The sequence below is a fragment of the Balaenoptera musculus genome, chromosome 5, assembly GCF_009873245.2.
Source record: "Balaenoptera musculus isolate JJ_BM4_2016_0621 chromosome 5, mBalMus1.pri.v3, whole genome shotgun sequence".
In the NCBI taxonomy this organism is placed as follows: domain Eukaryota; kingdom Metazoa; phylum Chordata; class Mammalia; order Artiodactyla; family Balaenopteridae; genus Balaenoptera; species Balaenoptera musculus.
The window spans coordinates 138516386-138541729 of record NC_045789.1 but is presented as its reverse complement, the minus strand read 5'-3'; the positions used below and the strand labels follow the sequence as shown (position 1 = coordinate 138541729).

The following is a 25344-nucleotide window of genomic DNA, read 5'->3' as shown; positions in this document are numbered from 1 at the left end:
CCCAGACATGCATAGAAGGAAGAACATGCAAGGACACAGGGAGAAGACGGCTATCTACACACCAAGTAGAGAGGCCTCAGAAGGAACTAGCCTGCTCACACCTTGATCCTGGACTTCCAGCCTCCAGGACTGTGAGAAGATAAATTCTTGTTATTTGAGCCCCCCAGTCTGTGGGACTTTGTTATAGCAGCCCTAGCGAACTAATACACTTAATCTTTTGCTGTGTAACCAATTGCATGGTGGCTTAACAACGCAGGATCTCACAGTTAATGCGGATCAGGAATCTGGGCACAGCTTAACTAGGTCCTTCACTCCCTGGTCTCTCGAAAGCCTGCGTTTAAGTACCACCTGCCTCTCACTTGACAGCTCAACTGGGCAGGGATCCACCTCCAAGCTCATGTGGTGTTGGCAGGATTCAGTTCTCCCTGGGCTGCTGGCCGAGTGGGCCTCCCAACGTGGCAGCTGGCTTCAAGAACGCGTGTGCAAGCCAAGAAGGTGCAGAGAGGCAGCAGGACGGAAGGCTCAGTCTTTTGTAACTTAATCCCAGGAGTGCCACCTTTGCCTATTAGAATGTTAGAAGTGTCAGTGAAAATTCAATTAACAATCAAGTTAAGAAGAAAAAAGAGAATTTTATTCAAGCCAAAATGAGGATTATAAGCCAGAAGGCAGGCTCTCAGAAGCTCTGAGAGCTGTTCCGCCTGGTAGAAGTCCAAGACACAATCATATGTATTTTTGAGACAAAGGCTCATACATCGGAATGCCACACTGACATTTTACAGAGAGTTCACCAAAGATACATAGTCCAGGTAAACTCTTACAAAGTGAGCAGTAAGTCAGTACAGCCCCCTCCAGAGTTGGGAAAGAATGCTAATCTCGTAAGAAGTTACATTGCTAGGTCAGAAGAAAGGAAAAGCAAAGTTGATCTCTACGGTCCAGCAGGCGTTCCCATCTTGGAGGAGGTCTGGTTAATGAGTAATGCAGATGCACACTGCACATTAGGGAGGGAGGAGGCCCAAACGACACAGAGAACTTTCTGTTCAAACTTTTTTGTCTTGCTGTAAAATGTAAATCTTAATCAGAAGCCAGCCACCAGTGACAGCCCACTCTCAAGGGGAGGGGACCATACAAGGTGGTGAATCTCAAGAGGGCGTCACTAGGTCATCCGAGAAGTCTGCCAACCACAGTACCTGACAGCCTGGAGCCCCGTCATTGTGGCCTGTCCTGTGTGAGGGCTGGCACATGGCTTGGCCTGTGGACAAGGGCCTTTATTAAATCAGGGAACTGGGACCTCAAGGCTTGCGGCAAGTTTCTCTGAGGTCCTTCCCCTGAAGGGGGGGTGGTTGCTGTCCCCTTGGGGACAAGGCTTCCTGTGGCGATGCTGGGTTCACCTGACTGCTTCGTGACAACAGGGTCTGAAATTAGGCGGAGACGTGGCTTGTGGCCTAGAACAGGGCGCTGCCCTGAGTGGGCTCTGGAGGCTTCACGCTGCTTGCCCCAGGCGGCTTCTCTGAGGGCCACCCACTCCCTGCGGGCAGGCGGACGCTGCCCCTCTGCTTGCTCACTGCTGCCCCTCCGGGTGGCGAGGCTCTGGAGCCCGGGACCCTCCCACGCCGGCCGGCCTCGCCCAAGGAGGGCACACCCTTGGGCCGGGCAGTCATGCCGGTGGGGCAGTCTCTGGGGTCAAAGCTGCTTTTCGCTGCACCAGCCAGGGCCTCTCCGGGCAGCAGGCACTGACCAGGCAGGTCTTTACCACCCGTGCCTGCCCCAGGCCCTCCGCCAAGCCCCTCAGCTCCTCCTCGGGCTGCAGACTGGCCCACCAGGGCTCCGCTCCTCTCTGGGGGCCACACCTGGGCTCCCGCCCTGAGGGTCCTCTGGCTCCACGCGGGGCGACCCACTTCCCCCTTCCTCCTCTGCAAGGCTGTCCCGTGAGCCCTCCCTCCGCCCGGGCCGCTGGGTGAGCAAGCACCCTCGCAGGGTCTCCGGCTCCGAGTCCACGGCCAGCCCTCCCTGCCACCCGCCGGGCTCGGCCGGGGTCTCCTCGACTAGGGGCTTCTTCCCGAGGGAGCATGACGCTCACGACCGCCGCGCCCCTAGTCCTCGCCCGGGAGGAGCGCTGGGGTCTCCGTGGTCGCGGCGGTCCTAGGAGGCGAGACGGCGGGCGCGGGGGACTGGCTGGCGCCGCGCCCGGCCAATGGCGGAGGCCGCCGCCTCTGGCTGTCAATCTTGCCAGCCTGGCCCCGCCCCTCCGACGGAGCGTCGCGGGACGCAGGGCCGCGGGGGCTGCCGGGACGGACCCAAGATGGCCGAGCGCTTCGGTTCCGCTCCTGCCCGCGGCCCCGAGCCTCATTCATTGCCGCGCTGCTGAGCGGAACCGCGAGCAGGTCCGAGGGCTCCGGGGGCTGTTCCCGCAGGGCGGGAGGCCGCCATGGCGACCCTGGAAAAGCTGATGAAGGCCTTCGAGTCCCTCAAGTCCTTCCAGCAGCAGCAGCAGCAGCAACAGCAGCAGCCGCCGCCGCCGCCGCCTCAGCCCCCTCAGCCGCCGCCGCAGGCGCAGCCGCCGCCTCAGCCGCAGTCGCCGCCGCCCCCGCCGCCGCCGCCGCCCGGACCGGCCGTGGCCGAGGAGCCGCTGCACCGACCGTGAGTGCGGGCCCGCTGCAGCTCCCCGGCCCGCGGCGACAGGGCCGCCCCGTGGTCCCTACCCCGTCCCCCGGCCCCGCGTGGGTCTCCGGCCCTCGGCAGGCGCGGGGAGCCTCGCCGGCCTCTCCCGGAGGCGCCGGGGCGGCCCCGGCCCCAGCCCTCTGCTCTCCCGGCTGCGAAGTTAGGGGAGGAACCGGGGCTGTGTTGTGAGCAGGACTTGGCAGAGCCGAGGCCGCGTGCCGTCCCTCTCCTCCTGGTCTGAGAGGAGGAGGGCTGGGGGCGCAGGACGCTCCGGGAATTGGAGCCGGAGTGATGCGGGGACAGTGGTGACATCATGCCTTGGGACGTCGGGCTGGAGGGCGGGGGAGCGCGCGCGGCCCAATGGAGAGCCTCCTGCGAGGGCCCCTTTAAGCAGCCTGTGGCTCGGGGCTGTCTTCCCGCAGCCTCAGGGCATTTCGTGTCGTTCGGGAGCCGCAGCAGAATGTTGAGCATCAGGGAGAGACCGGCTTGTCTCAGCTCAGGTTGGCCTGCGGGCACTTGAATGAGCTGTGGTTGCCAAGTAAGCGGAACTGTCTAGACGGTTGTTGTTAACACGTGAGAAGCAATAAAACTGGCTTAAATATTAGGAAGCGTTGACTGCCCTTTATTGCCTGTCTTCAGTTGGAAACAAATGACGTGTTGCTGAGGGAGAGGTTAATCGCTGGGGGCGAGTGATGTCCCTGTCACGAGTGTCGCGGTCCAGCTTTGCCGGAGCAGTGGTGTCTGCGGACCCCACACACGCTTCCCGTTGCTGACATCTGCTACTGTCTGGAAGCAGGGGGTCTCCGTTGCTTGTGCCAGGGAAAGTTTTTGAAACAGAAGAAGAGAGACCATTAACGACACCGTTTAAGAGAACCGAGTACTTTTCCCTGAAGTCTTGTGTGCTGGGTGTTCAGCAGAGGTCAGGGTGTGTGCTCTGCTGCACTTCGGGCCTTTCTCTCATCTCGGGTCATTTTATTTCTGATCTGGGTGTGTACAGGATGGCATTTAACGAGGAAAGTTTTCGCGAAGCAGCCCCTCTAAGAAGCGTACCTTCGTCAGGCTGATTCGTTTTTAGTAATGTTTTCTTCGTTATGCTTCTGATATGATCCTTGCTGTGTCCTGAGGTTTCATTAGAAACTGAGAATTTGGGGAGTAATTTTGGCTTATCTGTTAAAATAAAATCTAGAAACAAATTAAGTTTTCTGCTAAAAGGTGAAAAACCTGTTTGGATACTTAGAGGGAAAAAAAGTTGTTTTTTTTTTTTTGTTTGTTTGTTTTTTAACAATTTGACTTTTCTCTGCAGCAGGTGATTTATAACCATAAGTATCCATTCCAGACTTTTATGGTCGTGCTTTTCCTGGAGTTAGATGTCTGGAAGTCCATGCCCTGCGTGATCTCGTATAAAGGCGGGAAGCACCAAGCAGGGCTCTGGGTGGGAAGGAAGGCCTTACTTCCGTCCCTGTCTGCTTGTTCAAACACTTGGTCAGTCTGAAAATATGCTTTCTGTTTCTTATGCTGATCTGACAGAACCTGAATTAGCTTATCTTCTTTGAAATAGGGGTGTAAAGAGGTTTTTCTTCTTAAGCCAGCTTGACAAAGTAGATACGTTTTGTTTCATTACTTTATTGTAAGGAAATGTATGATTGACTTATTTTTAAAATTTAGTCTATCATTTTTGCATAAATAATACATTAACATGGTACAAATTCCAAAATTGCAAAAAGGTAATTAAAATGTCTCTCTCCCGTTCCTTTCTCCTGAGTACCTAACTCCATTCCCAGAGGCAAGCTTCCTCCTTGTGTATCCTACCAGATATAATCTATGTATTATATATATGAAGATAGATTTTAAATTTTTTAAAAACAAAAGTACTTCAGAATAGTAACTTTGAAAGGTTCTTAGCATGCTCTGAAATCAACTGCATTGGGCTTAATTATAGTTATTTTAAATAAAATGCATAAATGTTACATTTTTATGTACTTTGCTGTTGAGAAAGCAAGTATTCATTAATCTTGAGTAATGAACTCACTGCTTACAAATTTGGATCTTGGCATTTCTGTTCAGATGCTTCAGCTGAAAAATTAATTCCCCAAAGTAAGATTGGCCAAAAGCAATTAGAAAGTAACTGTTCTATTTTTATGGCTCTTGCTCTCTGTGGAATTACAGTGTCGCCAGCCACGCGTGGGCTTCAGTTGAAGGATCTGAGTGCCTACTCCCAGCTCAGCGTATGGGATACAGGGGTTCCGGGTGGTACTGGCTACAGTCTCAGCAAGGCTGACGTGCAGGGGAGTGCCAGAGCTTGGCAGGGTCCTAACTGCAATTATGAGGCAGTTGACATTGGCCTTTGGCACTTTCTCACTCTCCTTCAGATTCCCTCCTAGTTTTTCTCTGATTTTAATTATTTGCTGAACGTCTAATGTGTGCCAGCCAGTATCCTAATAGGTGCAGGGCTACAGCCATGAACAGATACAGCTCTGCCCTCATGAAGCTTACATCTTAGTGAGGGACATAGACCAGAAAAAGGATACATAAGAAAAACACACAGTACGTTAGACAGTGATAAACGAAGCAGGAACAGCAGCAAAGCAGGGAAGGGGGTCTAGGAAATGTCAGGGTTAATACGGTATTGACGTGTTAGATAGGGTGTCCAGGGAAGGGCCACTGAGATGGTGTCTTTTGAGTAAAGACCAAAAGAGAGTCAGGGATTGCCATAAAGGTATGTGGAGGGGCGTTCCAGGCAGAGGGAGCAGGTCCAAACCCCGCTGATGGAGGAATAGCGAGGAGGTAGTGTGGCCCGTTGAATTAGCGAGAGGGAGACTCTTAGTAGGAGCTGAGGTCAGAGAGGTGGAGAGAGTGCCGTACCAGATAGATGAGTAGGCCCTTCCTTCAAGGTGGAGTAAAGACAGTGGCATTTAGTCTAAGTGAGGTGGGAAGTCATTGGAGGGTTTGGTCCGAGGAGTGGCAGGATTTGAGTTCCATTTTTTTTTTTTTTTTTCTTTAAAGACTGATTGATTGATTGCTATGTTGGGTCTTCGTTTCTGTGCGAGGGCTTTCTCTAGTTGCGGCAAGCGGGGGCCACTCTTCATCGCGGTGCGCGGGCCTCTCACTATCGTGGCCTCTCTTGTTGCAGAGCACAGGCTCCAGATGTGCAGGCTCAGTAGTTGTGGCTCACGGGCCCAGTTGCTCTGCGGCATGTGGGATCTTCCCAGACCAGGGCTTGAACCCGTGTCCCCTGCATTAGCAGGCAGATTCTCAACCACTGCGCCACCAGGGAAGCCCTGAGTTCCATTTTTAAATGAATACTGGCTGAGAACTGAGTGAAGGGAAGCATGGTCAGGAGCAGGAGACCAGGTAGGAAGTTAGTGACGTGGTCAGGTGAGATGATGGTGAATTCTGCCAGGTTGTTGGCAGTGGCACGGTGGGAACTGACTGAATTTTCAAGGTAGAACCAACAGGACTTGTTCATCTCTGTCTGCTAAGCATGACATAATTTAGCCATAGTTGGTGTTATCAGTTATATTCAACTGCAAGTAACAGAAAACTCTGCTGCCGTAACTTAAATAGGAAAGAATTTATTATAAGACAGCAGTGTCTGCTTGAGGAAGCTCACCAGTGATTAGGGACCCAGCTTCTTTCTTATACTTAACTTGCAAACCCTCATCCTCATTCTTTCCCATTTTTTAAGTTGGGTTGTCTTTTTATTGTTGAATTGTAACAGTTATTCATAATATTCTGGGTACTAGACCCTTATCAGATGCATGATTTGTAAAATGATACTCCCTTTCTTGGGTTGTCTCTTCACTTTTTTTTTTGGCTGCGCCCTGTGGCTTGTGGGACGGCTTGTGGGATCTTAGTTCCCCGACGAGGGATCGAACCCAGTCCCATGGCAGTGGAAGTGCGGAGTCCTAACCACTGGACCGCCAGGGAAGTCCATGTACAGTCTTGATTACCATTAGTTTTTTTTTTTTTTTAAAGATTAATTTATTTATTTTTGGCTGTGTTGGGTCTTTGTTGTGGTGCGAGGGCTTCACATTGTGGTGGTTTCTCTTGTTGCAGAGCACGGGCTCTTGGCACACGGGCTTCAGTAGTTGCGGCACACAGGCTCAGTAGTTGTGGCTCGTGGGCTCTAGATCGCAGGCTCAGTAGTTGTGGCGCACGGGCTTAGTTGCTCTGCAGCAGGTGGGACCTTCCCAGACCAGGGTTCGAACCCGTGTCCCCCGCATTGGCAGGCGGATTCTTAACCACTGCGCCACCAGGAAGTCCCTACCATTAGTTTTGTATCACAGTTTAAAATCATGAAATGTGAGTCCTCCAACTTTATTCCTTTTCAGGATAGTTTTGGCTATTCTGGGCCCCTTGCATTTCCATTTCAATTGTAAGATCTGATTGTCAGTTTCTACGAAGAAGCCAGCTGGGATTCTCTGATGGGTATTGCATTGAATCTGTAGATCAGTTTGGGGAGTATTGGCATCTTAACAATATTACGTCTTCTGATTCTTGAACATTGGCAAACATTTTATGTAAATGGTCAGACAGTAAATATTTCAGGCTTTGTGAGTACATCTCTGTAGCAACCATTAAACTCTGCCATGGTAGAAAAAAAGCATCCAGAAGCACTATGTGTGGTTAGGGGTAACCCAGTGATACCAGCACTGATTGGACTGCCCTTCACCAATCAGAAGCTCAGTGCCCAGTGGGCCACTGTTTTGACTTGGAATCATGTTGTGCACTATAGTCAAATGTACTGTAAAGTGAAAAGGGATGTGCAAAAAAATAAAAACAGAAAGCAAAACCTACTAGAAAAGGGGAAAAAAGGGGAATGAATAAACTTCTTTTCTTGCGGACAGATGTGCACATAGCCGCTAGTCAAACCAGCCTCAAACAGGATGCTCATAGCTTAATAATAAAAGCTGTGCAAAGGCCAAAAAAAAAAACAAAAAAAAAAAACCTCGTGTATGGGTTACCCCTAACCACGTCCGGCTATAATGGCACACTACACAGTAGCAGTGAACCGTAAGTGAATGTGTGCCTCTGTTCCAACAAAATTTTATTAAGGACGTTGAAATTTGAATTTTGTATAGTTTTCACGTCATAAAATATTATTCTTTGATTTTTTTTGGGGGGCGCGTCAACCGTTTAAAAACGTAAAAACACTTCTTAGACTGGCCGAAACAGGTAGGCTGTAGTTTGTCCACCCCTAGATTAGATGTGATAGGACCACTTTGGGGAAGAATTTCTTTTTTGGTTGCTTTTTATTAACTAGCTCAAAAAAAATTACACATATACGTTGTAACAACATCTTCAAATAGCACAGAAGATGGAAAGCAAAGCCTTCCTCCCTGGCTGTCCTAGTCTCATTCCCTAAAAATAACAATTGTTAAGTTTCTTTTGTTTTCTCTGATTTTTTAATGCATATACAAGTCCTTTTTTTTTTTTTGCATGAATGAGCTCACACTATATTATTTCACTTAGTATATCAAAGACATTGTTTCATAGCAGTACCTATCATTCTTATTAACTGCTATATAATACTGTAGAATTTCTTTTTAAAAGAGGACTTATGGAGATGTAAAGGCAAAGGTCTTACAGTGTCCTGACTTTCATATTCTCTCCTCCTTCAGAGGCCTCACCCCCATTACCTCTGGTCCCTGCAAGTGAGCCAACCACTCAGTAAACTACCTTGGAATGGAAGTCTTATTCAGACAACAAGAAGGAAAAATTAACACAGTATAAGATACTATTTAATGTTGTGTTAACTTGAATCAGTTTGGGTGCTAGAATATGTGTTAGAGATGAGATATGCCATAGATCCTTGCTGCTCAGAGTGTGGTCTCAGGGCCAGCCAGCAATTTGGTATCACTTGGGAGCTTATAAGAAGTACAGAATCTCGCCCTACCTTAGACCTACTGAATCAAGAGTCTGCATTTTAAGCAGGTTTGTGAGCAATTTATGTGCACATTAAAGCTTGAGAAGCTCCACTGTAGATGATCAGGACCTACTTTTCTGTTGATATAATATAATATAATATAATATAAAATTCCATCAGCATTTGGGAGGGAAGACTTACGTTGTTTACATCTGTCCAGGTGTAGCTGAGGCAGTATCATTTCTCTGTCCTAGGACCATGGAGCATTTGTGTAGCTGTCAAGTAGGGTGTAACCCTGACAAGGGAGCTGTGGTGGCATTAAGAGCTCCCAGCTACTGGGAATGGACACTTCAGTGGGGACTGGACTAGATGACCTGGAAGGGCTCCTTTCAGCTGGGCGCCTGTTGTGTGCCGGGGCCTGTTCTGGGCCCTTGGGTCACAGCAGTGAACAAAGCCAGTGGTGTTAAAGACTATGGAGAAAGACAAAGCAGAATAAGGGGGAGGGGGGCTGTGTGGTGTTGTTTAGGGTGTGAAGTGCACTGAGAAGGTGATGCTGGAGCAGGAGGAGGGGGGCGGGTATCTAGAGGAGGTGAGGTCCAGGTAGAGGGAACAGATGAGCGGGAGTGCTTTCCATGTTGGAGGAGGAGTAAGGAGGCCAGAAAGAGGAGATGAGGGGTAGCCGTTTAGGGCCTGTACCCCAATATAAGGACTTTGGATTTTACTCTGACCAGATGCTTACTTGTGTAGTCAAACAAGTGATATAACTTACGATGCTAAGCCAACACCAAATGCTGGCTTGGAAGAAACTGGGTCACTTAGTCATCGCTGGTGGGACTGTACAATGGACAGCTACTCTGGAAAACAAGTGATTTCTTGTAGAACTGAACATACAGTTACTATATGACCCGGCAGTTGCACTCTTGGGTGTTTATCCCGGAGAAGCGAAAACTTCTGTTCACATAAAAACCTGTACACAAATGTTTGTAGCAACTTTATTCATAGTAGCCAAAAACTAGAATCAGCTTAGATGTCCTTCAACAGGTGAATGGTTAAACTACTCAGCAATAAAAAGGAACAAACCCCTGATAATACATGCAACAACTAAGATGAATCTTGAGGAAATTATGCTAGTGAAAACAGCCAATCCCAAAAGGTTATATACGGGCTGGTTCTACTTATGTAACATTTTTGAAATGACACAGTTCTAGGAGTGGAGAATAGATGAGTGGTTGCCGGGGTTAGGGGTGGGTGGAGGTACAGAGTGGAGGGCCAAGGGAGGTGGGTGTGGTTCTCAAAGGGCAGCTCAAGGGATCCTCATGGTGATGGAAGTGTTCCCTATCTTTTTTTTTTTATAAATTTATTTATTTTATTTATTTATTTTTGGCTGCGTTGGGTCTTCGTTGCTGCACGCGGGCTTTCTCTAGTTGTAGCGAGCGGGGGCTACTCTTCGCTGCGGTGCATGGGCTTCTCATTGCGGTGGCTTCTCTTGTTGCGGAGCACGGGCTCCAGGCACGTGGGCTTCAGTAGTTGTGGCTCGCGGGCTCTAGAGCGCAGACTCAGTAGTTGTGGCGCACGGGCTTAGTTGCTCCATGGCATGTGGGATCTTCCCGGACCAGGGCTCAAACCCGTGTCCCCTGCATTGGCAGGCGGATTCTTAACCACTGTGCCACCAGGGAAGCCCAGTGTTCCCTATTTTGACTGTAGTGGTGGATACACAAACTTACACATCTGATGATATTGTGTAGAACTAAATGCACACATCTGCACAGATGAGTAAAAGTAAAACTGGAAATCTAAAGATCAGTGGATTGTCTCACTGTTCTGGCTGTGATTGTTTTGCAGAATGTTAGCATTGGGGGAAACTGAGTGAAGTATACACTGGATTTCTTTTATTGATATTTCTTACAGTTGCATGTGAATCTACAATTACCTCATTAAAAACTTTTTTTTTAAAAAGATTTTCAAAAAGTATTTATTTGTTTATTTATTTTTGGCTGTGCCAGATCTTAGTTGCAGCACGTGAGATCTTTAGTTGTGGCATGCGGGCTTCTTAGTTGTGGCATGCATTCAGGATCTAGTTCCCTGACCAGGGATCAAACCCGGGCCCCCTGCATTGGGAGTGTGGAGTCTTACCCACTGGACCACCAGGGAGGTCCGCCTCATTAAAAACTTTAATTAACAAAAAAGGCCACCCTGGTGGACAGGGAGCAGGAATGAAAGAGGCTATTCAAGTAATCAGAGCTGATTGAGGTAATCAAATAAGCTAGAGGTGCTGGCGGCTTGTGCCAGGCTGGGAGCAGCAGTGCTGGTGGCAAGGAGTGCTCACATTCCTTCCTCTGGGGAGGAAGAGCTGCTGGGATTTGCAGACAGATCTTTTAAAAAATTGAGATTATGATTTACATATCATAAAATTCACCATTTTAAAATGTACAACTTAGTGGTTTGTAATATATTCACAAGGTTCTGCAACCATCACTACTGTCTAATTTCTGGAACATTTCATCACCCCAAAAAGAAAGCCCCTCTCCATTAGCAGTCAGTCCCCATTTTCCCTCCCCCAGCCCCTGGCAACCACTAATTTATTTCTGTCTCTATGGATTTGCCTGTTCTGGACATTTCTTGTGAACGGAATCATACACATGGGGCCTTTTGTGTCAGACCTTTTTCACTTAGCATAGATCGGATTTTGAATTGCACCTTCTTCTATTAGTAATTGTTACAGTACTCAGTTAAATTACTAGTAAGAAAGGCTTTCACAGCCCTTTTCTGTGATATAGACTGTGTGGTGGGGAAATCGTAGGCCTTGCTTCCCCTAATCAAACAGTACTTTTTCTTTTCGGCCGTGTCGAGCGGCTTGTGGGATCCTAGTTCCCTGACCAGGGATTGAACCCTTGCCCTTGGCAGTGAAAGTGTCGAGTCCTAACCATTGGACCGCCAGGGAATTCCCTTAAGCAGTACTTTTATTTTAAAATTATGTATGAAACATAATTCCAAAATGACTTTGGTGTTCCATTCCTTCTTTTTTTTTTTTTAAAAAAAATAAATTTATTTATTTATTTATATTTATTTTTGGCTGTGTTGGGTCTTCGTTTCTGTGCCAGGGCTTTCTCCATTTGCGGAGAGCGGGGGCCACTCTTCATCGTGGTGCGCGGGCCTCTCCCGTTGCGGGGCACAGGCTCCAGACGCGCAGGCTCAGTAGTTGTGGAGAGCGGGCTTAGTCGCTCCGCGGCATGTGGGATCTTCCCAGACCAGGACTCGAACCCGTGTCCCCTGCATTGGCAGGCAGATTCTTAACCACTGCGCCACCAGGGAAGCCCAATCCATTCCTTCTTAAAAAAAAAAAAAAAAAAAAGATCCAAAAGAGTCCTGATCTTCTAGGAACACTCTCATTAGTACAGTGCTTGGTGAAAGTTAAAGAGCAGCTGATGAGGAATCAGAAGACCTGGCTCTCTGCCCGGCCATTTACTGCCCTGCTCCTGCAGGCGGGGCAGCCTCTGGGCCTGTTTTACGCATCGTGTGGGGTGTGTAGGCACCGACTCGGAAATGTGTATGTGACAGTACCTGTGACCACAAATAGCAAGACAAGTTTTCATTTTGAAGGTGGAGTTAAAATAAGCACGTTTACAAAAACAGCTGAAGGATCAGGCCTGTTCTTACCTTGTTTATCCAGCTCTCACCCTGCTCATCCAGTTCCTGCCTGGAGCAAGGCAGTTCCGTTTTCACCTTAATTTCCATACTTACTCTTCTTGCAGAACAAGTCAGTTTGACATCTTAGTTCATCAGCCTAATTAAATTCCATGGGGGAATGAAATAGTTGTAGTTTTCTTAAACTTCCAAGTTGGTTTATTGACAAAATAAGACGGGAAGGAGGTATTTGAAGCAGGGACCATGGCATGTACAAGAACTGAGTTTGAAGGTGCATGACCAAAACGACTGAGTTACTTCCAGTGGCCAGAGTGCCCCTGCAGGTTTCCTGACGGAGGAAAGTAGCCTGAGGCCAGACTATACTGGGCCTGGTTAAGCCAGGTTGGTGTTTGCACTGGGTGGGAGTGTTTGTTACTTTTGCCGCTACATTGCTGCCCTGACATCTTTCAGTGGGTAGTGTTGGAAGGGTTGTTTGTTTCGTTTTCTGATATTTTTGGTTAATGCCTCTTTGTTGGGGTGTCTGAGGGTAAAGTCTGATCCTCACACTTTAAAATGTGGGTATTCTTCAGTGTGATAAAAGAGAAGATTTTACAAGGTAAGTGTTTTGGTAGCAATCAGGTGGTTTTGTTTTTATGCTCCTCACCCAAAATAGGTACTTAGTAATTATTGTTTAAATTTTAATAGCAAGACTAGTACCCACTGAAGACTTTGACTGTCTGTCTGAAGAATCTTATGATTTTAGGGCTATCTATTGAGTGTGGAAAAGATGAAAATTTAAATATACTACAGCAGATTTTTTTTTCCCCCTCAAAAGTGTTTAGATTGCTGGAAAATGATTGTGGATGAGTTAGGAAGAGAAACTTAAAACATGTGCTTCTTTGTAGCTGACCATGATAGAACCTGTGCTGCCCTCTTTCTGGCAGTAAAGTTGTGAAAGTCAGGGTCATCAGATGTGCCGTGATTGATGTCTTGGTCACAGCCAGAGGGGCTGAGCGCTGCAGCTCGGACTCCACAAAGTGCTTGAACTCAAGCCTGTGGGGTTGCCCTACAGTTTCTCTCTTTTTTAAGTTTTGCTGTTTCTACTTTTCTTTCCATCTCTTGGTTCTGCAAACTCAAGTTTAAAGTAATTATCATTTATCTTCTGAATCCTGTTTGTAAGACTGACTTAAGAACTTTTGAGTCAGTTTTAACGTGTATGTAACCTACTCTCCTACAGCAAACGCTTACTTATCCATTCCTTTGTCGTCTGTCTGAAACACCTTCTCCAGTGTAGGTGCTGTGCTGAGTGCCAGTGAGAGAGACACGATATGGCCCTTGCTCTTAGTGAGTCTGTCATCCCTGGGGAGGAAATTGCAGGAACAGTTACTACCAAAGAGTGTGATGGAGGTGCTGGCTGATGGCAGGGCCTAGGGCAGGGTCCTGGGTGAATAAGGCAGGCTTTCCCCACATGGAGCTCGGAGGAGGAGCTAGACCCAAACAGACAACAGAAGAATGTATTTTTATTTTGGTGGGTGAGATTGATATTTTCTCTTTGACTTTCTGCTAGTTTCATAAACTTTTGCTCAAGTTCTGGCTTGGGGGAACAGCACAGTAGGTCGTAAGGAAGTCAGGCGGCAGGTCCAGAGAGCTGTATCGTTTATTGTTACCTGTATTCTTGTGGTTTATTCCACATATGAGGAGGGAGACAAGGTTCTTTTTGAAGCTCATATTTGTATTTATCACTTTTCTATTCTGACCATCGTTAAGTAGTGAGGTCCACTCAGTTTAGTGTTTGTCGACCTTTTTCTGCTTACCATCCCCCTAGGAATCATTTTAGACCTCACGGTAGGAGGCTACCCAGGGAGGGGCCACTACCTATATAGCTAGGAGACTGGCTGTATGAATTCAGTTCACTTAAGGCCTTTGGCAGATTCTCACTTTGGAAAAGAGTAGTGGATACGTGAGTTAGTTTGCTTCCTAACGTGCTTGGAGTGGTCAGTGTTCTTTAATTTTCTTGATGGCTGTCTTAAACGAGGTAACCTCTGAGCTGCTGTAATAGAGACTTTAATGTGGTGGCTCAAAGAAGAGAGCATTTAAATTCTCATAGCGCTTTCTTCTTTAAATTGAGGTATTTTATTTATATACACACACACACACACATACACACACACACACACACACACACACATATAGTAAAATGTACCCTTTTTAATGTACAGATCAGTGAATTTTGACAGTTGCATAAAGCTGTGTAACTACTACCACAATCAAGATTGAGAACAGCGCCATCACCTCCTAAAGATTCCCCCTGCCTCGTACCTCTTTGCTGTCAACTCCCCCCTCCTCCGCCAGGCCCCTGGAAATTACTGATCACCTTATGTTCCCCTGGTTTTGTGTCTTCCAGAACGTGGTATAAATGGAATTATCCTTATGTATCTTGAAGCTGATACATTGAGATTCATCCTTGTGTGAATCAGTGGTTTGCTGCTTTTTACTGCCAAGCAGTGTTCCGTCATTTGGCCGTGTCATTTATCCATCCACTGGGACATCTGGGTTGTTTCCATCACAGTGTTTTTGAAGCGAGTGACTCATGAGGGTGGGTGGTGAGGGGCCTCTGCCTCTTGTGGTCACTTGGGACTCAGGCTCCTTCCATCCTGTTGCTCTGCAGCCTTCTTGTGGTCTTTATCTGTATAATCAAACACTGGGTGTTAGGAATGTTTGTTCCAGTCGGAGGGAACTAGAAGGGGGATGCCCAGGGCGGGCCAGCAAGGCAGAAGCTCCACCGACTACTTCTGTTCCCATTTCATCTGTGAGGACTAAGTCACGTGTCTATCCCTGGCTGCAGGGAAGCTAGGCTATGGAGCTTCTAACCAGGAGGCATGTGTCTGAGAAGGGAAGCATGGCATTTTGGTGGATAACTAGCAGTCCGCAACATAGCTTATCAGTAAGAGTCTCTTTTAGGAAAGAGACCAGTGGGAGATACACAGTCACCAGTCCATATGGTGATGGACTCTTACTGGCCGGTCATCGGGAAGCCCCTCTCCGCATGCCTTGGGCTTGTCTTCTCATTCAGGCTCTGTCTGTCCTTCTTTTTGGACCCTGACTTTCCCCTTTGGAGGCTCTTCCTTGTCCATTTTCTTCCCTGGCCACATCTGTAGTGCCTTTTGGAGGGTGTGTCTTTCGTGGATTTGCATAATTGTAAGAGCCTGTTCCTTTAGGTGTACTTGTTGGAAACTGAGGTTGCATTAGGGATTAAATAGAGGTGTTTGTTGGTTAGTTTTTCAATTTCTTTGGTACTAGAATTCCCTCCAAAACTTAGTAGTCTTCTGGTTTAGGTGTTTCTAGTTAGTACCATGTACTGGTGACCTGCAAACACTCAGATTCTTTTTGGATGTAGTTATCAAGCCTGATTTATTTTTTGGCTTCCTCTTTGGATTGACCCTCTCTACCTTATTTCTGTGGTGCCTACCTCAGAGACATCTCAAGTCATAGGTTTGGGTGGGAAGCAAGCACCTTTTATCTGATCTTCTTGACCAGGCTGTTTATCTCCTTTTTTTGGGGCTGAGAAGTCTTACTAGGAGGCTTTTGAGAAAGTCTCTGGGCAGGGGGCTTGTTTCTAGCCGTTTGGAGATATAGAAGCAGTTAGCCATTGTCTGAACGTTATTTTACACCTAAGAGTGTGAGGTCTGTGTGGTATGCTGACTGTAGTCAGTAAATACGACTTTGAGAAGTGGCAGCAGCTTGGTATGTAGAGTATTTTATTGATATCATTGTGTTTCATTGAATTGCACACTCCGTTCATCCATGCGATCTTGGATGAGCGCTGTTTGCACTGCAGTTTCTCCTTCTCTCTAAACTAGAGAAGGCAGGTGCGTTAGTAACACCCCTTGACTTTTCTATGGCGCCCTGCCCTGTAGGGAACCCTGGGTTAGGCTCCTCCCCTCCTCCCTGACCTCAGAGCCACCCTGCCCCCAGCAGGAGTGGCTGGTTTACTTCTAGGAGTCAGGCAGCACTACTGAACGAGTGAACGCCTTGTAGGAATGGATGGAGCGGATAACACAGCACATGCAAACTTCCTTCACTCTTTGTTTTTCCTTTCAGAAAGAAAGAACTCTCAGCTACCAAGAAAGACCGTGTGAATCATTGTCTGACAATATGTGAAAACATAGTGGCACAGTCTCTCAGGTAACTGCACTTTGAACTTCCTAGTGAAAATTAAAAATTTCTATATTTTCATTCTTAATGGGCTAGAATATTCTTTGTCTCTGCAATTGTTTTAAAACCTTTACAGGACCCCCTTCCCCGTACTTCTGGCTACATATACGGAGGATGTCCAGACACTGTAATGAGTAATGTTTCCATAATCTTACATAGTATCATTGTAACCATTATGCTAATTGAACATGTTTATATTTTACTTATTGCAGTATTTGGAACAACAAGAGCCTGTCCAATTATAGTGGTCTTTTTTTTTTTAATTGGAGTATAATTGCTTTACAGTGTTGTGTTAGTTTCTGCTGTACAATGAAGTGAATCAGCTATATGTATACACATATCCCCTCCTTCTCAGACCTCCCTCCCCACCCCATCCCACTCATTTAGGTCATCACAGAGCACCGAGCTGAGCTCCCTGTGCTTTATAGCATGTTCCCATTAGCTATCTATTTTTTTAAAAATAAATTTATTTATTTATCTATTTATTTTTGGCTGTGTTGGGTATTCGTTGCTGCGCGTGGGCTTTCTCTAGCTGTGGTGAGTGGGGGCTACTCTTGGTTGCGATGCACGGGCTTCTCATTGAGGTGGCTTCTCTTGTTGCAGAGCATGGGCTGTAGGGTGCGTGGGCTTCAGTAGTTGTGGTGTGCGGGCTCAGTAGTTGTGGCTCGCGGGCTCTAGCGTGCAGGCTCAGTAGTTGTGGCGCACGGGCTTAGTTGCTCCGTGGCATGTGGGGTCTTCTGGACCAGTGATCGAACCCGTGTCCCCTGCATTGGCAGGCGGATTCTTAACCACTGCATCACCAGGGAAGTCCCCCCACTAGCTATCTATTTTACACATGGTACGCCAACGTTCATTGCAGCACTATCTACGATAGCCAGGACATGGAAACAACCTAAATGTCCATCAACAGACGAATGGATAAAGAAGATGTCGTGTATATATATATATATGTGATGGAATATTACTCAGCCATAAAAAGGAAGGAAATTGGGTCATTTGTAGAGATGTGGATGGACCTAGAGTCTGTCATACAGAGTGAAGTAAGTCAGAAAGAGAAAAACAAATATTGTATATTAATGCATATATGTGGAATCTAGAAAAATGGCACAGATGAACCTACTTGCAGGGCAGGAATAGAGATGCAGATGTAGATAACGGACGTGTGGACATGGGTGAGGGGTGGGATGAATTGGGAGATTAGGTTTGACATAAATGCACTATCGTGGTCTTTTGTTTGCCTTTCTTCAGCGCTTTGCCCCTGTCCGACCCTGTGGGAGTGCACGTGCTCCCCCCATGGCTGCTGCCTGCTCAGTAAGGCTCTGGGACCAGTGGGATCGTGGGCACTGACTGGAGGTCTGCTTCCCTGGCTCGATTGCTCCTCTGTGGTGAACTAGCAGCACCTTCTTGTGTAGCTTCTTTGCGAATTCTCCTCATTCTCTTTACTTTTGACTGTCGGTTTTTCTGACCATTGTTCATCGTAGCTGTGGATGGTAAATATTTTAAGCCTGTTTCTAATGGCTGAGTAGGAAACAGATGTACTTATGATTTCAGAATTCGGTTACCCACATGGGCATGTGTGAAGTACTTCTGTCTTGGCTTTTCTTTCCTTTGGAATAAATCATTCATGTTACTCTCCTGTTGGAAAGAGCTCTTTATAATCTGTTAGAAAAAGCTCTGAGAAGAATAATCTTGATTTTAGTACTGACAGAAATTTGGTGATTCATTTATTTTTAGTGGCACCTTGCTTTTGTATTTCATACTTTCAAAGCGATTTTACATAGAATATTTCATTATAGTTGAACTCATTCAGTTTGTGAAGGACAGTGGATGATTTCTGTTTCTATCTAATTTGTAGAAATATTATGGGAAGAAATGAAGTGACAAATTAGAATATGTGCTGAAAATAAAAATATAAAAATTCTAAGTTAGCATGCTATTGTTAGCATAGCTTAGAAAACAATACTAAGATAAAAGTAGGGGGAAAAAAAAGCTTGAATTCTATTTCCACTCCTTATAAGCCAGGTGGTTTTAGATAAGTTTAACTTCTTGGAGCCACTGTTGCCTCATCTATGAAATGTAAACCCAATTTATAAGGGTTCTTGTGGGATGAAGCGACACCCGTGAAACACTGTTGAGAGCTACATACATGTGTTCTCTAGCTACTGAGAGCCAGAAATACATCCTGTCATGATGCACATTGTCCTACAAACTGTCATTACTTTTGTATGAAATGACGGTAAATGCCCGACAGGCCCCTGGTGCCTGCTGCTGCTGTAGCACTGCTGTGCTCACCTGACCTCCAGCATCCGGGTCTCAGGGAGTAACACCTCACTTTGAAAGCTTACGGACCCAGGAAATAGATCTCTTCCAGTCTTAGTGCTTCATGCATTATACTTAGTTTCTTGACAATTCCCAATGGAATTGATGGGATGTTGGCTTAGATTCACACATTGGTAGTAAAGTATGTTGAGATATGTTAAGACTGATTTGTGGTTCGGTTTGCCATCTTAAATCACAGTAGTTGATAATAATTTTTACATTCGTATGTCTATTATGTTTTTATGGAGTAATGCTGATAGTCATTATACGACTTGTTCTACACAGGAGCATATGAATAGGATATTTTTTGGACCCAGAGAGGTTGTTTCTGGTCCCGGCAGATCAAAGAACAAGTTTGTTTTAAGATACTCTGCATACTTTTTAGGAATTTTGGAGTGCAGAGCTGAAGTGGATATTTTATATGCATGTAATGATTTATGAAATCTTCTTGATGGCTGGCATTTCCTGTTATCTCTCCTGAGTGTAATTAACCTCTGGTACGTTCTTACAGCTTCTGTGATACACTGACCTTCTCTCCAGTGGGGTTAGTCAGTGGCAGCTTCTGAAGTCTTTAATGTGTTTTGTGACTCTTAGTCTACCTAAGCTCTCAATTTTGGTGGTCTGTCCTACTGGTTCCTAAATATACATGAACATCAAAATCATCTGGAAGATTTGTCAAAAATATAGTAACGAAGATACCTCACTGCCCTCTTTCCGCAGCACACTTATATTTTCTGTTCAGGTGGAGTGTGCAGATTTGTTTTTTACAAGTATCCTCTTGGGAATACTTAGGAACCCTCATCTAAGCAAGTGTACCTTGATAAAGTGGTTGGGTAAAAATAAGTATACAGGAATCTATAGATTTCCCAAATATTAGCATAAATCAGTTAGAAAATGTAATGGTTCAAGATCCAATTCATAGTAGCACCAACATATAAAATTTCAAGGAATTGACAAGAGATGTGCAGAAACTACATAAGGACGGCTGTTGACTTTCCTGAAAGGTACAGATGACTACTTCCCTTTCTACATGGGAAAATTTCTTTATCATAAAGTTAAATTTTCTCTAAATCCATAAATTTAAAATGATCTTGATCAAAATTCTAGTAGGGATGTTTTTGAACTTGTTCATCTGCAAGAATAAATACATCACTGTTGCAAAGAAAATCTGAAACCATCAGTAATATGGTGCTACCTGGTGTACATGAAATTAAAATAGCTGTTAGACATTAAGGAAGGTATAGAATAGAAAGTGGGAAAGTGTATGTGTGTATGAATTTATGATAAAGATAGCATCTTGTATTAGTATGGAAATGATGAACCACTTGACTATTTAGGGGGGTATTATGTTTCTTCTTCACATTGCAAACAAACATAAATGCCAGATTAATTACCTAAATACAAAAAAGTGAAATCATTACTGTAAAAAGAACATTGACTCTCAGTCTGTGGAATGCTAACAGTATAAAGGAAAAAATTTGTTTTATCTGGAATATAGTTCAGTATGTCAAAATCCACTTTAAACTGGAAATTACATAAATGCAACTTGGGGAAAGTATTGACTGCATATATATCAAAGGTTTAATAGCTTCTATTAAAGAGCAATTATAAATCATGAAGAAAAAGACTATCATCCTAATAGGAAAATAGGCAAAGGCTATGAATAGGCCTTTTGGAAAAGAAGACATGAGATGGGGCCCGTGAGCATAATGGCTAACACTTACTTTGTGCTTTCTCTGGAGGCATGCTCACATTTATTAGTGATCAGTGGGATGAGACTAAAACAGAAATAAGAACATTTTTACCTGTCAAAGTGATAAACGTTAAAAAATATTCAGGATTTTTTCAGAGGTGATACAACTTTTTTTTTTTTTTAAAGACACCAATTGTACTTGAACATTTGTTACTTTTTAAAAATTTATTTATTTATTTTTGGCTGTGTTGGGTCTTCGTTTCTGTGAGAGGGCTTTCTCTAGTTGTGGCAAGCGGGGGCCACTCTTCATCGCATGGGCCTCTCACTATCGCGGCCTCTCTTGTTGCGGAGCACAGGCTCCAGACGCGCAGGCTCAGTAGTTGTGGCTCACGGGCCTAGTTGCTCCGCGGCATGTGGGATCTTCCCAGACCAGGGCTCGAACCCGTGTCCCCTGCATTAGCAGGCAGATTCTCAACCACTGCGCCACCAGGGAAGCCCCCAGATACAACTTTTTTTTTTTTTTTTTTTTTTTTTAAATAAATTTATTTATTTATTTATTTTTGGCTGTGTTGGGTCTTCGTTTCTGTGCGAGGGCTTTCTCTAGTTGTGGCAAGCGGGGGCCACTCTTCATCGCGGTGCGCGGGCCTCTCACTGTCGCGGCCTCTCCCGTTGCGGAGCACAGGCTCCAGACGCGCAGGCTCAGTAGTTGTGGCTCACGGGCCTAGCCGCTCCGCGGCATGTGGGATCTTCCCGGACCGGGGCACGAACCCGTGTTCCCTGCATTGGCAGGCGGATTCCTAACCACTGCGCCACCAGGGAAGCCCTAACTTTTTTAAAAGGCAATTTGGCAAACACTATCTGTTTGACTTAACTGTTTCACCTCAGGAGTTTATCTTGAGGAAAGTGTACAGTGATGTGCAGTGCTATTCATTCCGTTAGAAAATTAAAAATAATCTTAATGACTTACCCACAGGAGAATTGAAAAATTAAGATACATTTATAGAAAGGAATATTAGCTAACTTTAAAGAAGGTGATTTATAGATATTTATATTTGTGACCAGAAAAGATATTAGTAATATGTTAAAAATTAAACTTAAGAAATCATGAAAGATTTTTGCTTCTGGCTAAGTGACAAGGACAGGATCTACCTTCCTGCTTAAAGCAATTGATAATGGATAAAATATATGTAACAATGGTTTTCAAGGCACCGGGCATCAGGCAGTTCTGGAAAAATGGAAAACTACTGCGATGAGCCTTATGACTTCCCCAGGTTACTGCCTGGAGGGAGTTTCCCAGCCAGGATGTGAGGAGGGGAAACCCAGGCAGAGCCCAGTGGCTGCTGAGATGGGGAGACAGAGCTGATGGCCTCAGGAGGCAGGGTGGCTGGGGCCCACTGGGGAGAATACCAGAGAGGGGGGAGCTGCACGGGGCGATTCGGGAGACCTGCAGGGGTCCCTCCGTGCCCTGGGGCTGGGGGTGGAACCACCTGAAGGGATTGGAGGGAACAGGTGCTAAACTCAGGTGCAGGAAGAGCTCCTGTTCCCCCCAGCCAGAGTGGAAAACCCCATCCTTCCTGGGGCGTTGGGTGGGCTACTCAGAAGGGTTTGCCTTCGCAACAGGGCTCACTTAGCCCTAGGCTGAGATGTCATTCCAATCCTGCCTAGTAAAGCTTAAAAGCAAAACCCAAGGTGATCATACTCTTTCAAAGTAACTTAATTGCATTCCAGAGCAAAGTTCAAGAATATTTATCGGAATTCAAAAGTATATAACACCAACAAGATAAAAGTTACAAGGTCTGGCATCTGGTCAAAAATTATCAGGAATGCAAAGAAGCAGGAAAACATGATTGACAGTGGAAAAAATCAATTGAAGCTGACCCAGAAATTGCACAGATGGTAAAATTTGTACACAGAAACATTAAAACAGTAACTATAACTGTTCTTCTAGTTCAAGAAGCTAGAGAAAAGATTGAATATGTTAAGTAGAGATAAGACATGAAAAAGACCTAAAATGAACCAAGGTAAGAGTGACAGTGGATTTCTCATTGGAAATAAAAGTGCCAGAAGTCCGTGCAACATCATCTGTGAAGTACTGAAAGGAAAAAACCCCTAGAATTCTGTACCCTGTAGAAACTTCTTTCTCAAAAACAAAGGTGAAAGAAAGACTTTTTCAGACTTGCAAAAGCTGAAATCTATGTCCAGCAGGCAACTACTCTAAGAAATAATAAAGAAAGTGTTTCAGGTAGAAGGAAGATGGTACCAGATAGAAGTCTGGATCTACACAAAGGATTGGAGAGCAATGGAAATGGTAACTATAGTGGGTAAATATAAGACTTCCCCTCTTACTTTTAATCTTTCAAAAATATAATTGATTGTTTACAGAAAAAATAATAACTATGTATTTTGGGGTTTACACGTAGGAGTGAAATATATGACAGCCATAGCACAAGGGGTGCAAGAGCAGAAATGGAAATGCAGTTGACCTTTGAACTACATGGTTTTGAACTGCATGAGTCCACTTATATGCAGATTTTTTTCAAAAAATGCTGCAATACTACACAACGCGCGGTTGGTTGAATCTGTGGTTTCCGAACTGCAGATAATTTATACTCGGGTTTTTGACTTTGTGGAGGGTCGGCGCCTCTAGCCCCTGCAAACTATCGATATAGGTTTTATCGATATTAAAAGGATAATAAAGGAATATTGTGAACTTCAGTAACTTAGGTGAAATGGACAGTTTCTTGAAAGATGAACTTCTAAAGCTCTCTCAAAAAGAAATAACCTAATTAGCCCTATATCTATTTTATTAAATTAAAATTTAAAAATCAATATTTGATTTAGTTATTGGAGACCTTTTAAGCATGGTTAGAAATGGTATATAAACCTACTTTTTTCTTTTTTAAAAATTGAGATATAATTGGCATATGACACTGAGTTTGAGGTGCACGTGATGGTTTGATACATTTGTATAATGCACTATGACAGCCGTAGTGTTAGCTAACACCTTTATCACGTCACATCATTATCATTTCTTTTTTTGTGTTGAGAACAGTTAAGATCTAGTCTCTTAGTAACTTTGAAGTTTAAAATACAGTATTGTTGACTATAATCACTAAGCTGTGCATTAGATCTCCAGGTTTTATTTAAGTAAACCTACTTTTTCAACTGTGAATTTTATGGAGTCTCTATACAAATAAAATACTTCTGATGAAAATTTTGTGTTTGAATTGGGATGTGCTGTAAAAAAGATTGTTATATATCCCAGTAATTTTTTCATATTGATTACATGTTAAAATAATGTTTTGGATATATTGGGTTCAATGAAATATATTATTAAAATTAATTTTACCTGTTTCTCTTTACTTTTGTGTCTATTAGGAAGTATAAAATTGCACTTGTAGCTCACATTGTATTTCCGTAGCACCACTTCGGGCAGCGCCTGGATGCTGTGCCAGCATCCCAGGGACCTTTCCTCTTTATTCACAGCTGTATTCCACAGAGATGAGGTCTGAAATATTGCTGAGGGGCACATTTTTTTTCTTGCTCGTACTTGTTTGTTAATCACTGCTAATGTGGTTCTTTGCTTTCTCTTAGGCTCCTGGCTCTTCTGACTCTTGGTAGGAATTGTGAGGTAGAGAGAGTGGGGAGGAGGCCCTTTATTTCAGAGAACTCTAGACTGAGATGTTTCAAGAATAGCAGCTTTGTCCAGGGGCTGTATTACTGCGGGGCCATCCTTCACTGTGCTGTGAAGTCAGTTTCATGCACATGGCCATGGGTCTCTCTCTCTTGGCTGTGTTTAGCCAACTGGATCACAACTGCCTGACAGGCTCTCTCAGTTAAACTTTTAAAAATCATTTACAAGCATCGCCTAGATTCCAGTTCTTGAGACTGATGGAGCAACAAAAACACAGCCTGACCATGATCACGTTGAGTTTGGAACATATTGAAAGCAAGATGAAAAAGGAGTAAAGGAGTTATATTGGTATATTGATTTTCTAGGTTCTGAGAATATTGTAAGAGTAGAAGTAACTTGTTGGCAGAGGGCAGATGGCTATCTGAGATTTAAGTATCTGAAGCCGTGTCTTTTTTTCTTTTTTTTAATTGAGTTAAAGTACATACAAAGCAGTGTCTTTTTAAGATTTTTTGACTAAAACTTAAACAAAATGAGATTGTCTTGCAAGTACACTTCTATTTTTAAGAAATTCTTAAGTTTTAGAATAGTTTTAGATTTACAGAACAATTACAAAGATAGTATAGAGTGTTCCCATAAACTCCACATGCAGTTACCCAAATTATTAGCATCTTACATTACTGTGGTGCAGTTTTCACAATTAATGACTCAATATTGGTATACTGTTAGCCTTAATTTTTATGTAATGTCCTTTTTCTGTTCCAGAATCCCACAGAGGATACCAGAAACTTCACTATGTTTTGTCGTCATGTCTTCTGAGGTTCCTTTTGGCTGTGACAGTCTCTCTTCTTTTTTTACTTAGAAATTCTCCAGAATTTCAGAAACTTCTGGGCATTGCTATGGAACTTTTTCTGCTGTGCAGTGATGACGCAGAGTCAGATGTCAGGATGGTGGCTGACGAGTGCCTCAACAAAGTCATAAAAGTAAGAGCCCTGTGGACGGTGTTCTACGAGCTGTGATCGTTGTAGCTAAGAGAAGAAACCATAACTTAGGGTTCTTTTGTTTTGAGTAGCAAAGTCCCTTAGGTCGTCTGCACTGTTTCCATTTATGGTGTGTGGTTTGGAGGCTCTCTGCTGTGTGCCAGCATGCCGGCTGCACCTGCCCCATCAGAGGGAGCGGGTTTGCCCTCGTGCCTGCACAGGGCATAGGTCAGGGATGGGCGCTGATGGTGGCCACTGGGTGCTCCTGGGGAAAGCATCACTTTGTTGAGAAACCATGAGGCCTTGAAAGGCAGGGCGATGGGGAGTGGGATCCGCCTTTGGTGTCTTCGTCTCCTAA

General features: G+C 44.9%; 1 protein-coding gene across 5 annotated transcripts in view; it reads left to right on the top strand.

Annotated features, from left to right (window-relative positions):
* The first annotated feature begins 702 nt into the window (after nt 1-702).
* The window catches only part of HTT (huntingtin), a 138554-nt gene continuing 113912 nt past the window's right edge, over nt 703-25344 (top strand). For all 5 annotated transcript variants that reach the window (XM_036852124.1, XM_036852125.1, XM_036852123.1 and 2 more), the window contains exons 1-3: nt 703-2637; nt 16250-16333; nt 24869-24989. In XM_036852124.1, the coding sequence (XP_036708019.1) occupies nt 2426-2637; nt 16250-16333; nt 24869-24989 (417 nt within the window). In that variant the 5' untranslated portion in view covers nt 703-2425. The remainder of the gene's footprint in view (nt 2638-16249; nt 16334-24868; nt 24990-25344) is intronic.